Here is a 14,971-nt window from a genome sequence, read left to right as displayed (position 1 = left end):
GGATATGTCAAAAAGCAGCTCTGTTATGGAAGAAATATATGAGTGGTACTAGCTGCTGCCCACATCCCTGCTTTCTCAGGGCCAGATTTGCTTCGGGATCTTAACCTAAGTTAAGAGCTCTTCATCATAACGCAGTATTACTTACAGAAAATAACATGACGTTAACCAGTATATACTTCCATAAAAAGGCATGGCATTATTTTTACGAGCCGTTTTTGTAAATATGTAAATGAGCTTATTACAGCCTAAATCATTTTCACCTCAGATTCACTAGATAGCGGGTTTGAGATGTTGATGAGATTGTAGTATTATTGACAGTGAGGGAGAGTTTGTGTGTAGGAGTAGCAGTGAAAGGGGAAAAGGGTATTAGTTTTTTGGACATGTTAGGCTTCAGGCAATGGTGGGATATGTAGAAGGTGGAATTGGACGTTTGGCCAAACTGCCGCAGGCGCTCCGCCACCATGACACCTCGCCACTTCACATTTTTCTACGTACGCTCCCGCGTACCTGAAATGTCCTGCCGCTCACATGCGCTATCTTTAAATGTCCCATGCACCTGTTGGAGTGGCAGGCGCGTGGGACATTTTTGGCACACGGGACATTTGTGGCGCATCAGGCACGTGGAAAATTTAGGGACATTTTGCGGAGCGACATGTCAAGTGGCAAGGTGCAGTTAGGTGTCATGACGGCAGAGTGCAGGCAGTGGTTTGGTCACGGCTAAATGTCGTAGACCGCCAAGGAGACGTTTGCAGAGAGACAGTTGGTGACATGGGGCAGGCGAGAGCAGGAGGGATAAGGGGAGGAGAGGTAAATTTGTGTGTCATCTGCATAGGAATGATACTGAAAGCCAAGATATTGTATTAGTTCACCAAAAGAGGAGGTAGTGAGTGAGTAGAGCAGAGGGCCACAAGAGAGAGGGAGTGAAGAGGAGACACCCGAGAAGGAAATACTGAATGAGTGGCTGGATGGGTAGGACATGAACCAGGAGAAGGCTGTGTCATGGAGGCCAATGGAGAGTGTTAAGGAGAACGGGGTGATCAACAGTGTCCAAGGCAGCTATGAATAGGCCACTTTTGTTAGTGCTGTCTCAGTGGAGTGTAGATTATGAAAACCACATTGCAAATAGTAAAGAAGGGAGTTGAAGGAGAAAAGGTGAGCCAGGTGGTTATATACAGGTCATTCAAGTAGCTTGGAGGCACAGGGGAGAAGAGAGAGGGCAGTAACTAGAGAGGGAGGGTGGGTCAAGAGAAGGTCTAAAAATGGTTTCTTTAGAATGGGTGTGATGAGTGCATGTGAAACCCACACATGTACAAATGATAATATCCACAATTTAATGTTTTGCATCTCTTTCTTACTAAAACCCAATAAACATGCGTGTTAAAAAGATGAGACTGTTCAACGAGAGAGAGAGAGAGAGAGAGAGAGAGATTAAACAGTGAGTTAGGGTGGGGGAGAGAGGTAGCAGAGGAGATGTGAGGGAATAGGATCAAGGGGGCAGGTTGTTGGGAGACATGATGAGAAAAGCAGAGACCTCATCCTCAGTCACAGGGTAAAATGAGCTTAGTGGATTGAGGTATGCGAGAGGAGTTAGGAGTTACGTGTGGAGCATGACATGAAGAGATGTCATGTCTTGTTGATGTAATCTTGTCTGTGAAGTAGGTGGGGAGGTCTCGGTTCATGAAGGTAGAAGGAGGAGCAGTTGTAGTTGGGCGGAGAAGGGAGTTAAAAGGTGGCGAATAGGCATTGAGGGTTAGAGGACAGAGTTTGTATGAGTGAAGAAAAATAGGTTTGCTTGACAAGGGAAAGGACAGTGTTATAAGAGGAGAGTGTCAATTTATAGTGGAGGAAGTCTGCTTTAGAGCAGAATTTCTTCCAGTAATGTTCCGCAGTGCGTGAGCACTTTTGCAGAAAGCGGGTGAAAGCTGTGTGCCACGCTTGTGGCTTAGATTGTCGGGGACGGGCGTGTGATGGCAGGAGCCATAGTGTCCAAGGCTGAGAGTATACTGATGTATAGAGCGGATGCTGGGTCAGGGCAGGATGTAGGTGTTGTGGAGGGTGCAAAGGGCTATAGGCTATAGGTTAGGAGGTGATCATCAGTGAGAGGGAAGGGCATGTTAGAAGTGTTAAAGACAGAGCAGAGACGGGAGAAACCCAGGTCAATGGAGGGTACATTGCAGTGAGTAGGAGATGGCGTCCACTGGGAGAGACCATGCCAGTCATCTCTTATTTATTGCGAACAAAAATTCAAATGCGCTATTCACCAAGAAACTCAGTATTAGAACACATAACCCTCCTCCTTAGCTTTATATCCACAGCACTGTGTGTCAGGGTTTTTAAGGTGCCTACAGCACTTGTTCAGTCCCAGTAGAAGAAGGAAAATAGATCATGAAAGTGGAAATAGAAGTGTCAGAAAAAATAAGAGAGGGAAATGGGGAGAAAGTGAAGAGTGGAAATATATATAGGAAATGGGACACTTTGCTATGAATAGTAATTTGCATAATGTTTAATTTTTCTCATTGTATTTTGAAAATGTAAGTTGGCTCTTGCTGAAGGTAAGGTTGGGCAAAACTGTCTTAGGCACCTGAATTGTCATGTATTCTGAAAAGGACGCAGAGATTCATTTGAACCACTTCTGATGGCTGTTTCCGTGAACTGACTAACTTTTCAGAATTAACAGCTATAATAAAATATAGGAAAATAAACACAGCATTCACAACAGCCTCCCCTATTGCTAAGCTAATTGCCATTTGTAGATACAGTATCTTACAAAGAAAGGATTGTTAATACATAACGAGTGTCTACACTACAGCATGCTCGATGTTTTCAGACATTGCACAGGGTTTTTGCCAAAGGGTTAACTAAATGACCCTTTTCCAAGAGATATATAGGTATTTCACTGTGTATTTTTGTCACATTGGATATTGCTCTGAATTTCTTTGTTTTTTGTTTTATACAATTAGCCAAGCCCAGTAGCACTCCTTTTGACACACAATAATATATATATAATTATTTTTTTGTGGTAATTTGGGGGGTTTCTGAAAGCTTACTGGGTATCTGTGTGTTTATTGCACAGGGTTGCCAGCTCTGGTCTACGGAGATGTTAAATTCAGGATTCAGGAACTTGTTATCACTTATTATTCCATTTTTGTTTTTGTCTTGAGCGATCAAAGTATGCAGCCCCCATTCCCTTGAACATTTGCGTGCGCAAAACTATTGCCCACTTCAGTGAATCTAGCGGTTTGTGTTTCATTTTGCAAATGAGGAGCTGGCTGCCCAGTGATCGTTTTATGTCCATTTTACAGCACGCAATTCTGTGAAGAGACAGGAAGGCTCCTAACATGCACATCACAGCAGGATGTCTGCATGTTTATTCTACCAGGAGTTAACAAGCTCATCCAGAATGCTTAGCAACATATAGGGGTTATTTACTACAGTCTCCGGGCTACAAAAACCTGGGTAAAAAAACAGCACCATATCTGTCAAAGAATAGAGAGAATCTCATTGAAAGAAATTAGTTTTTCCTTTGCATTGCTTTTGCTTGATTTATATATAGTAATATCAAGATGCATTTTGATAGGGAATGTATTGGTTAAGTACAGTACAACAGCACAACTTGTGAACTGGTCGTACTAGGTAAAGATTTTGCACTGGGTGTTACAATTTCCATTGTGTTACAGTATGTATTATCCTGAACCAAATGGAAATTCATTAATTGCAGATATACTTACATTGAATAGTCCACCATCTGAGCTTCTCTAATATAGCGACAGGAAAAAGCAAACTGTGATTGGCTGATTTTAATTAGTTCATTCCTTAAAGAATTCTCCTGAATGACAAAAAAGGGAAAACCTTTAACATTTTTTTATGTTTTTTACACACAATTACTGTAACTTTTCACAGTGTAAATGAATACAATCTCTAAGGCACGGTCTATTAAAGGCCTTTGTGATGTGAAGTGCAGCATTTGTGTTGGTAGACAATGAACATGTGCTCCCTTTAGTAGCTCCACTTACTTTCCTATTGTTGTATTTCAGAACGGAGTACAATTTATCTGCTGCACCAGTCCGTGGTGTTGCTATGACAACAGCGGGAACATAGCAACCACTTCCCGTCCTTGCTCCAGTTTTGGCAAATACAAAGTCTCCAACCTGAAAATAGAAAAGTATTAATCAGAAAATGTTTTATGTCTAATCATTTGCATTTTTTTGTATTTCATCACTTTAACTCCAACCATTTCGTTAAAAGCTACAGAAATATAACAATATTTTGATTATTTAGTGATAGTTATAGATTTTTGCAGTTATAGACGATATTGTTACTATGTTTTAAGGACGCGTTGCAGGTTTATACAGTTAAAATCAAACGAATCCACTTTTTAGAACATTTAAAAAATATATGCTATTTAAGAAGTCACTCATCTGAGGAAAAGATTATAAAAAAATAAATAGTTTTACTTTACATACTGTAGTTAGAAGTACTACTCTACTAAAGGACAAGATGGGAGAGTCTATGGCAGTTAACACCGTGCATTACCCCACAACGTATCTTAGTGAATCTCCCCCCTTGTGACTAATTGTTTCATGAGAGAATTGTATACATTGGTTTCAGTAAACACTGTTGATTACATGCAGTGGTCGGTTATCCAACGTAATCCGTTCTGGAAGTAGCGTTGGATAATGAAACCGTTGTAAAGTGAGTCCCATGTTAATCAGTGGCGCTGAGCATTGGATAACGCATTCTGGCGTCGAAAAACAGCCCATAGAGTTGCATTGTAAAGCGTTGGATATGTCATTCGTTGTAAAGTGAAACGTTGGATAGCGAGGACTACCTCTATGCATACATGTGAAGGAAGAGGAGCAACATACAGATGTAATTAATATTGAGGCCTTCTATTTACCAATGGTTTAGTTCCATGGGGATGGACTTTTCTGAAAGCTTCCTTCATAGGGTTTTAGTGGGATACACTTACACAATTCTATGAAGGAACTATGCACCTGTGCTAACTGACACACACACACACACACACTAATAATTTTACCATACAATGCAGGAATCAAACCCATGACCCTTTATATACTAGTAGTGATTCTCTAGCTGCTACAGAAGTTAAGTTTGTTTATAGAGTAAATTAAATCACACCAATCCTATGGTAAGCAGCTAGAGAATTGCTACCAGTGTATGAAGGGTCATGGGTTTGATTCCTGCATGGTATGGTACAATTATTAGTGTAGGGGGAGGTGTGTGTGTGTCCGTTGGCAATAAAGCATTGAATGTTATAATTTAAAAAATAAAATAAACCTTGGAGATGTGCACCGCATACGTGAACGCAGCCTGATGAAGTAGGGAGAGGAGAGAGCTGCAGATGCGGGGGAAGTCGTGGCGTGGCGGCCATTTCCCGATTATAACGTGATCCCGGTTATAACGCAGTCTCATTATGTGGACCCCGAGCACCATATTATAACGAGGTTGTAACGGATCAGGAGGTCCCCATCCCCAACAGGGCTTCCTGCCCTGTTGCCCCGCTCCCTCAACATCTTACCTCCTCCATGCCAAGCCGGCATATCGACTTTTGCTGCCTCCCACCATGAAGATACCCTCTGTGTTTCACGTATCCCTCCTGAAACCCTTTGTCCAAAATGTACACTTTTCAGACCATCCTCGGAGACCTAGTCCCGTCACTATACAAGGACAACAGGAGTACGAAGTCCAGTCCATTCTTGATTCGCATTGGTCCAGGGGCAGACTCCAATTCCTCGTTCATTGGAAAGGATATGGCCCAGAGGAATGCTCATGGGTACCGTGTCATCATATCCACGCTCCAGCCCTTCTCAAACAATTTCGTCGGAAATTTCCTCACAAACCTTGGGAGGATCGTCCGGAGTCCGATCCTCAAGGGGAGATACTATAACGGATCAGGGGACATGCGCCTCTCAGCGGGTCCCCGTCACCTCTGGTCCTACGGCGGCTTCCTGCCCCATTGCCCCACTCCCACAACATCTTACCTCCTCCACGCCAAGCCGTTCCTCCGCGGCCGCATCTGTGTGCACACGATCGGGGCGCGCGCACGGCAGCCTTACAGAGGCGCGCGCACCCTATCCTCTTACTTGCCCTCCCGTGCTGCTGGCTCCTCCCCTCATCGGCTGCAGGCTATTACCAGGTATCACTCCCGTCTCCCTTCCTGCTCACCTGGACCTATCACTGCAACCACTCAGCCAAGCCTCCGCTCCACCCCTTGCTACCATTGGTTCTCCGCCCTTTAATAACCCAGTCTGCCCTCTCCGTCGTCGCTCAGCATAGCTTCTCTGTGGCTCCTGTGTGCAGTGACTTGTGCTTAGCGCTCTGTTTCAGCTCCTTGTTCCTGACCCTGCCTCTGTTTGGATTTCCTTGTATTTTTCTCAGCTCGGCTTGACTACGTGTACCTCTCTACCCCTGGACTCTGCTTTGGACCTCACTACGCTGCTTTCTCCTGCCCCTGACCCTTGGCTCTTGGATATTTACCCATCAACTTCTGGCACCCTGGACTCAGCAGGTATATCGTTAATCCTTTCCTCACCAGGAAGGGCAACGCAACTTACCACACTCCGGGCACGCCCTCACTGCTGTGGGTGCGTGTTATACCCTTACCCACCTCAGTACTGGGGACTGGCCAGGTCTGCGGGCATACAGGCGTTACAGAGGTTCAGTTGTATATTCCATTCTTATGTCTTGGGCTGGCTTACATTCTTGTCGCCTCCTCAGTAATTGCTTTGACTTATCAGATATTTTCTTATACTCTTTTTTGTTAGCGATTGCTCCAGTTTTTTCTGCACACAACTACAATCAATATCCAGGAGTTCTTCAGAATTGTTTGTTAAAGTGTCGCCATGCATTTCAAGCTAGCTGAAGTGATTTTTTTCAATTCTAGTTGAAATTCTCTGCTGTTAGTCTTGAGGTTATTGATGTTGATTGTTTTTGTCTTCTGTTTAATCAGTTATCATATTTCCATCATCGCATTCAGATGTAATTTTCAGCTAATCGTGATCACTCGTGTCAAAATGGTTAAGGACTGTGCAGTCTTCAATCATGTCTTTTGTTAGCTAGGATATAATCAATCTCATTCTTGATTCTATTTCATGTCTATTTTCTATTTGGATTCTTCTTAAAGAATCAATTCATGACGTAGAAGTTTTCCCATTCTGTAAATTCTGTCTCCACGTTCATGCCTCCTCCTGTAACCATACTTAAAAATTGATGCTTTGTCTTTATGCTGGGCACCAACATTTGCATTGAAAACTTCCATAATAATCTTGAGGTGACCATTTTCTTTGTTAAATTGGTTGATTTTATGGTAAAAGTCTTCCTCTTCATTGTCTTTGTGACTTGATATTGTGGCATATACTTGGATTATTTGTATCTTTGTCAACTGAGTGACGATGCAAGCTGCTCTTTCCAATGAGCTTACATATTCTACTATGTTGTTTCACCATCTCTTGTTAACGATGACGCCTACTCCACAGATTCTTCCATTTTCTGTACCTCTGTAATATAATTAATGTCCACTTTTGAGCTCCATGAGGCCTTCATCTTTTCTTCTTGCTTCACTAAGGCCAACAAAATCCCATTTCATCATTTCAAGTCAGACTTCCAGTTCTTGCAGTGCTCCTTCACTGGACAGAGTCCAGCAGTTGTACATAGTGTCTCCCTTCATGCCTTCTTCCTGAACACTGTCAAGCTCAGGGACAAACCAGGCTCCAGCGAATAAGGGCCATTGCTTTTCGGTGTGTTCCATATTTGGGGGTTAAGGCCTTATTTGCTAGGCCAGCATCATTTGCATGTTGGCAGGTACCTTTCTCACTTTACCCGGGTACACTGCTCAAGCTTTCATAGTATGGTTAAACCTTCCAGAACAAGTTATTTTAATTCTATTTGAAGAAAAAACGGTCAACATAATGCTGTTTTGTATTGTATGATTATTCGCAAAGAATGTGAGATTTCAAGACTCCATTTTTCAGAAGCAAAAAGTTTTATAGAATACAGCGGGATAATCATTTTTCCCCATGATTTATTGCCTTGTCAAATTGTGCATTTTGACAATCTCTCAGGTACTATAATAGGACCCTATCAGAGTGTCATATGTCTAAATGTTTTAATATTGCATGGCAATATACTCAGTATAAATGTATTCCCTGGCCGATCCATGTCACAGTTACATTGAATATGTTGTACTCATGCTTAATACTTTATGAATATATTTCCATAGATTTAAGGAGAACAAAAAAAGAAAAAAATATGTAAACTAAATTCTCCATTACTCCAACTAGTAGTAATATTTGGAAGCACTTTCCATTTTAGTGTAAGTTTGGATGAAACTCGCCATAAAGTATATTGGGCAGGTAAAAAAAAAAATCTGTAGCTGTTAAACATTGTGAAAAAGTTTAGTGCCCACAGATCTTCGCCTGGGTTAGAAATTACATTAGTGTGCTGATAATTGTCTAACCTTTAGGAACGGGCAGGGCAGAGCACCTCCGGTTTGTATTATGAATCTGATTGGAATAATCTGAGTGTCTCCTTGGCAGAAATCCACAATGGCACGCTTGTAATGGATACTCCTTACAACTGTCCCTGGAAGAAGGAACAAAGTGGATTACACAGGGGAAGAGGGTCCCTTTTTATTAAACAGTAAACAGAATAAAGACTGATTTTAATTTATTTTAAAAAAAATTAAATCAGCAAAACAAAAGTGGATATGTTCCCCAAGCATAACCATTTTTCCTATTTTAAATTGATTTTCCTTTGGTTTGGTTTCTGTGGTCTTAAAGACAATCCCGGCATGCAGTTTTTATTAATTTCTGATATCCTAATAGCCAGGGGCTTGTTATCTAAGGAATGGAAAATGGCATGAAAACACCAACAACTGTAGCAGGGCAAATGTATAGTGCAGGGTTTTGTGATATCTTATGGCACTGTGCTCTGCTCATATCTCACTAGGGTCAGCATAGGATTTGGAGAGTTGTATAGAATGACTGGAAAAGTTGAAACATTAGTCAATGGACACACAACATGTATCTATTTTTATATCTGTTTTTGTCATTTATCACATCACCAGCAGCCACCGAAGAGAAGGTAAGAGATAGACAGAGGCCTCGCGCGCTCCCCCTGCATTTTATTTACAGGGCCGCTGTAAGCGCCGCATCCCCCACCGAAAATGTTGCACCTCCCAGTTTGCACACCCCTGTACTAGCATGCACTTTGTGTCTAATTAATGGTGATATAAACAGAGTTTGGAATTCTTTTTCATATATATACAGTACTATAACAAAATGCTAAGGGTTGATATAAAAAGCCAGGTCGTCCATATTGTACCCAGTTTGAACCATTGAGCATCCTAGGTATAGAGATATGTACATTGTATAGTTTCTACAATGGTTCCTTACATTGAACAGTGTTATTAATAAAGTCATTTACAAGATGGCTCTTGTTTGTTATTAAAAATTCTGTCTTTCCAATTGAAACATTTTACTGCTTTATCAACCCACAAGGATCATTATACTAGTTTCCATCAATTTCTCAACACAAGCGGCAATTGTTGTAATGTACGGTAATTGCAACGAAGACCAAAATGTTCAGTGTTAACTCCATGTAACAGGTCATTTAATGTCCGTGTGCCTTATGCACCAATGTGGAAGTGAGATTCACCTGGTCTCAATCAGTGAATTGCTGTTGCACTTGAACGCATGATAACTCGAAGGGCTTTACCAATAGCTATTTTGTTTAATGAGTAAGGACAACATTCCGTTCTTTCTGTGTTGTTATGCAGTGTGCCGACGTGTGTGCACTTGTGGTATAACACACATACAAAAAGTAATAAACATTACTCTTGCAAAGTTAATCACATTTGCATAGTTAGATACAGTACACATAAAAAAAAGTTAGTATATGAAAAAAGACCTGTCCATAATCTTTATTTTTTAATTCCAGATTAAATTTATTGTTATAGTAAATATTGTTATATTAACTGCCCGTTCATAATTTGGTTGCATATTTGCATAATTGTGTCTTTTTGTTAGGCGTTATTATGGTCTAGTCTTTTTCCATAGTGACAATGGGCCTCATGCAGAGAGCATCGTTATTTCAAAACTCGCCATTTTTTGTTCAATTTCGCGCAGAAAACGGCAGAAAATGGCGAGTTACGAAAAACGCGCCAATTTTTTTTTCCTATGTCTAAAACTCGCCTCGCGGCTGGCGAGAACCTCCATCTCGCCATTTTTAAAACTCTCCGAATGCAGAGAGGTGCGAACGGCATGTAGCGGCTGTTCGCGCCCAAAAATGGCGCGATTCTCGCATTTTTGCCGCGCCAGGAAAAGATGGCAAGATGGCGCTCGCCGCCTATAGTAAAGGGGAAAAAAAAGGCGCAAACTTGTTTTTACACGTTTCTGAAGCGCGCATCTCGCCAATTTAAACTCGCCACACGCATCCATGTTAAACATAGCAGAATTCGCACTTTTCTGCATATAGAGAATAAAACTCTCCAAAAAAGCTACTTTTTATGAAATTCGCCAATTTAAAAATTCTATGCTCTCTGCATGAGGCCCAATAAATGCTATATAGAAACCACTTCTCTTTTGCCCTTCTCTCTGTTCCCTTCCAATGAAAGGTATTCTTTGTAGACTGAAAGGTTGTTACAGTGGGTTTACAGGAGTTTGTGATGAGTTGATAGAGAAGTTATAGGGAATAAACAAACTAAACATTTAAAAACACTATGTACGGAAGCTCTGTTTATTTGGATGCTATTTTCTATTTTTGAATACTTGCCTGCTTAAAGCAAAATATACATTATAAAATGAATAGTATTTTACTTTATTTTTTTAAATTGGTTTTTCATGTTTTCACATAGCAGACGCCTGGAAATGACAAAGCAGGGTTAAGATGAGGAATGAAAGTTGATCTGGACTTCCTTTTAAGAGCAAAAGGCAAAAACGTATATTTTTTAAAAAGGATAGCACTTCAAAAACTTACTGTAGCAGGATTCCAAGAACTGCAGGCAGCAAACATGATTCCTGCAAATTCTTTGGATGTTTATTAGGGTTACATGCATAGTGAAAATGATGTCTCGGGCCTCAGTGGGCCTTTCAACAGGTGGTGTACATTTTTCTAAAGAGTGCTACCCTTTTTTTCTCTTTTGCCTTTTCATAATTGAGACTGTGCGGCCACACGGAATAAGGGTTCTACCACCTATTCTCCTTTTGCACATTTTTAACCCCATTGTGTCTCCCCGCATTTTGTATTTAAACCTTTTTACGGCCTCAAGACACAGCTACTTCATCATGGATTCTGGAACTCACGGGTCCCCATGACGTACTAGCTGCGTAACAAAAATCACGCTCGATTTGCTAGAGGACATTGCATCCTGCGCTCCTTGGGAGCGGAGAACGCGGTCTATATTGATGAGGAACAGAAGGGGGATGACTCTCCCCTTCCATCATCAGTGACAAAGTGGTCACATGATTTGCGAGTCCCAAAGCGGCCGTGGCACTTTGTTGCCGCGGGCCCCACTGATACTGAAAGGGTTAAAGAGCTACTTAATGGGGAGAATGAAAAGTCGACTCTCAACCTTTCACAAAAATGTGATACGGAAAGAATATGGCATAACAATTAGGACGGGGTTTGGAAAGCCAGTCTTTGCTGTAGGATTACATTTTTAGCATTGTACCTTTATAATAAAAACCGTCAACATCCGATCTTGCAATGACCTTTTGACCTCTCAGAGTGTCCAACATTGTCCTTCTCTGTTTCACATTAGGCCTTTGCTCCTTGACCTCTGCTTTATTGCTCTACAAGTGAAAGAATACAAATTATTAAAATCCAATAAAATAATGAACAAAAAAAAAGCCTATTCATATCAATGCTTGTAGATCATGAAGGCTTATTCAATAAAGTGTGATAGTGTGATAGTGTCAATTGGGCAATACTGCATGGAAACTGCCAAAGACAAAACACTAATCACATATGGGGGTAGAGTGCTCATTTAACCCCTTCACTGCCAGAGGGCCAGCCATTGATTTTAAAGGTGTATTCCCACAAAACAAGTTTTCAGAAGAATAAAAGGAATCAATAAAAATATGTAATATTTTATTTCATTAAAAAAAATTCTGCTAATTGTATATGCCTTTCATCAAGTCCTCTCCCATTAACACCCCTATTTAAAATGTTGTCTAGCTGCTTTCCCAGTGCTCCATTCTTATGACTTGTAATGTTCTCCAGTGCATGGCAGCGGCTTCACCGCACATAGAATAGGGGCCTGAAACGAAACGTGACAGCCATTTACTACCATTGGTGTTATGCTAAAAACAGAAGTGGACCTCATAAAAAAAATGTGATGGGTCACTGTAACAAAACACATAAAGACTTTGTAAGGAGCATCCTATTTACTTAAAATGTAGTATCATGAAATCTATTTTCTTCCGTATGTTAAATTCAGTATGGAAAAGGGGTTTCTTAGCTAACCTGTTCCAAGTAGTTACTGTAATAGGAAAGCGTTCTGTTTCTTCTCTTATGTTCACTGTAGCCATTTAGCACAAAGAAAATATCTTCTATGTTCTAGTTTCATGTACATGAGAGAAATCATGGTATTCATGTAAAAATGTTTCCTGTGACCTTACAAGTAATGTTCTATTTTAACCGACTGGAAGTATATACAGTATCTAAAGGTTATTTTCCAACTACTGTATTGATGTGTCACAATATACCAAAGTACATTTATCAACACAAACTGTGAATGCAGCACAGGTCTCTGCAAAGTGAGAGCTATTTAGCAAAGCAAGTGGACATCATTTATCATAGAATCAGATTCGCTACAGGAACGACCTAAAAATACACCAACAGCAAAGAGGAACGCTGGCTATTTATCAACAGCAGTGTCCTAGATACAAAATGAACCATAATTAGAGTGAAATAAATACTGCTAACATACTAGGTCAATATTAAAATCCATCTAACTCTAGAAAATGACGTCAGCATTACTGTGATTGGTAACCACTAGTGACATCACACTCTAAAACAATGACTCATCAAACACATTCTCAACACTGACAACACTCACTGCAACAGTAGCTATGGTAGAGACACCACTAAAAAAAAGCAGAGGGGTACAGATCTATCTACTGTGTCTATCTAAGCTATCGGTATGTCATTTACTTCTACCTTGTTAAATGTGCAGTTACTTTCAATGTTAGTTCTTTGGGAACCTTACAGCATTCTACCCTTTCATGGACACATGTTGCTAGGAACAGATGGCCAGCAAATCTGTCCAGTTGAATGACCGAGACTCATTACCACTATTACCAAATAAATCTATAGAGCTTTTGCTTTTTTTAATAAATCAAAATTTACAATTCTAAAAGGTAAAGCAATACAAAAATAAAACACTTCACAACTACTAAAAGTTGTCAGTGGAGTGCATACAACCGTAAAAAAAAATTGCACTTTTATGGGATGATGACAATTTATTTTTATTTTACTTTAAAATCACATACTTATTAATATCATAAAAACTGCGCTTGTACAATTATATACAGTATCTAATACAATATTGTAATGTGTGGCTGTTTAATTACATGTGAAAAGCACAACATAAAGTGCAAGTGAAAATTGGTATATTCTAAAAGAAAAACAAAATTAGTTCTAATGAGTGTACTTACAAAAAACAAAACGAGTGATACTTTTGTTTTGTTTTTCCAAGCCTGGTTATACAGATCTTCCCTTTCCTCTGATAACATCAGGACACGAGAAAAAGAGAGAATACTCTGAAGTGAGGAGTGCCCACCTAGAGAAACTCACTGCTGTTATCCAGAACTTTAATAATACAGAAGAGAACCAAAAAATAGCGATCCTCCTGGGATAAGATGAAACCACAGCAGAACTGGCCGCACACTATATCAGCACCTGCCACAAGCTGAGAGACGTCCACTAACCCCTACACCCCTGTACAAAACTGTTACCCATATACCGTGCAATCATTATACCCTACCCCCTAGTATTCGTGTAATTATTGTCCCCCACCCCCTATTATCCATGCTTTGGCAATACTGAAATGTTCTTTCGTCATGCCAATAAAGCTGATTTGATTTGATTTGATTTGATTTGACTAAGGAAGCATAAAAGAGTGAGTAGTGACTGACAGGTGAAGTCTACAGTGTGTGACACTAACTACTTACTATTTGTTTTGCACTTTGGGGATAAAGTTTCTTATGACCGGCTGAGAGTGGGTAAAAACAGGTAATAAAGACAATAGTATTCAATAAGGAAACAGGATAAAGATCCAGCTTATTTCTGATCATTCTTATTGTCTTATGGCAAGAAATATATATACACAAGAGAACACAAGTAAGTTGATGTTATCTTTTGCTCTTTTAAGCAACTTAAAGAATGGAACCTAGGGGGTAAGGGGAACTCCCCCAATACTACTTTGCACCAATTTATGAAATCCTCGCAAACCCCTTTATATTGAATAATATTAATTTCCAGTAGAATTTTATTTCCATCTTTTATTTCCATCTAGGACCAAAATAATCCTGAAAGGTTTCTCACTGCAATACTAACAAAATAAACCTGCCCATCATGTATATTTCACAAGATTTCTGCATGACTGTAGGAAAGGGATTTGTTGCATAGAAACTCTTCTTACAGCCTGACATAAAGTCCCCATTAGGGAATAAAGCTTATGATAGGATTTCTCCAAGACACGTATGTGTGAGGCAACTTTCCTGCTAACTGGATGGCAAGACCAATTTCTCTCAAACTAAAATGTAAAGATGAGAAATACAGATACATGTAGCAACGTGTCTTAAAATTGCTGCTCTAATAACACATTTGTTTATGAAAATGGAAATAGGAGCAGCACATAATGTAGGGCCAGCTCCACAAAGCTCAGTTAAGTCAGGTTTCATAACATCACATTACCAAACAATCCTTTATACAGCATGTGGAGAGATAA

The 14,971-nt window shown here is 40.2% G+C and overlaps 1 protein-coding gene across 3 annotated transcripts in view; it reads right to left on the bottom strand.

Annotated features, from left to right (window-relative positions):
- Nucleotides 1-14,971, bottom strand: part of VWA3B (von Willebrand factor A domain containing 3B) — a 161,324-nt gene that overhangs the window by 48,900 nt on the left and 97,453 nt on the right. For all 3 annotated transcript variants that reach the window (XM_075590547.1, XM_075590548.1, XM_075590549.1), the window contains 4 exons: nucleotides 11,690-11,810; nucleotides 8,477-8,601; nucleotides 4,014-4,148; nucleotides 3,729-3,826 (listed from right to left, as the gene is read on the bottom strand). In XM_075590547.1, coding sequence (XP_075446662.1) covers nucleotides 3,729-3,826; nucleotides 4,014-4,148; nucleotides 8,477-8,601; nucleotides 11,690-11,810 — 479 coding nt within the window. The remainder of the gene's footprint in view (nucleotides 1-3,728; nucleotides 3,827-4,013; nucleotides 4,149-8,476; nucleotides 8,602-11,689; nucleotides 11,811-14,971) is intronic.

Source organism: Ascaphus truei, chromosome 3 (genome assembly GCF_040206685.1).
Source record: "Ascaphus truei isolate aAscTru1 chromosome 3, aAscTru1.hap1, whole genome shotgun sequence".
Classification (NCBI taxonomy): domain Eukaryota; kingdom Metazoa; phylum Chordata; class Amphibia; order Anura; family Ascaphidae; genus Ascaphus; species Ascaphus truei.
The sequence above is the reverse complement of the archived record's forward strand: the minus strand, read 5'-3'. Positions and strand labels throughout refer to the sequence as shown.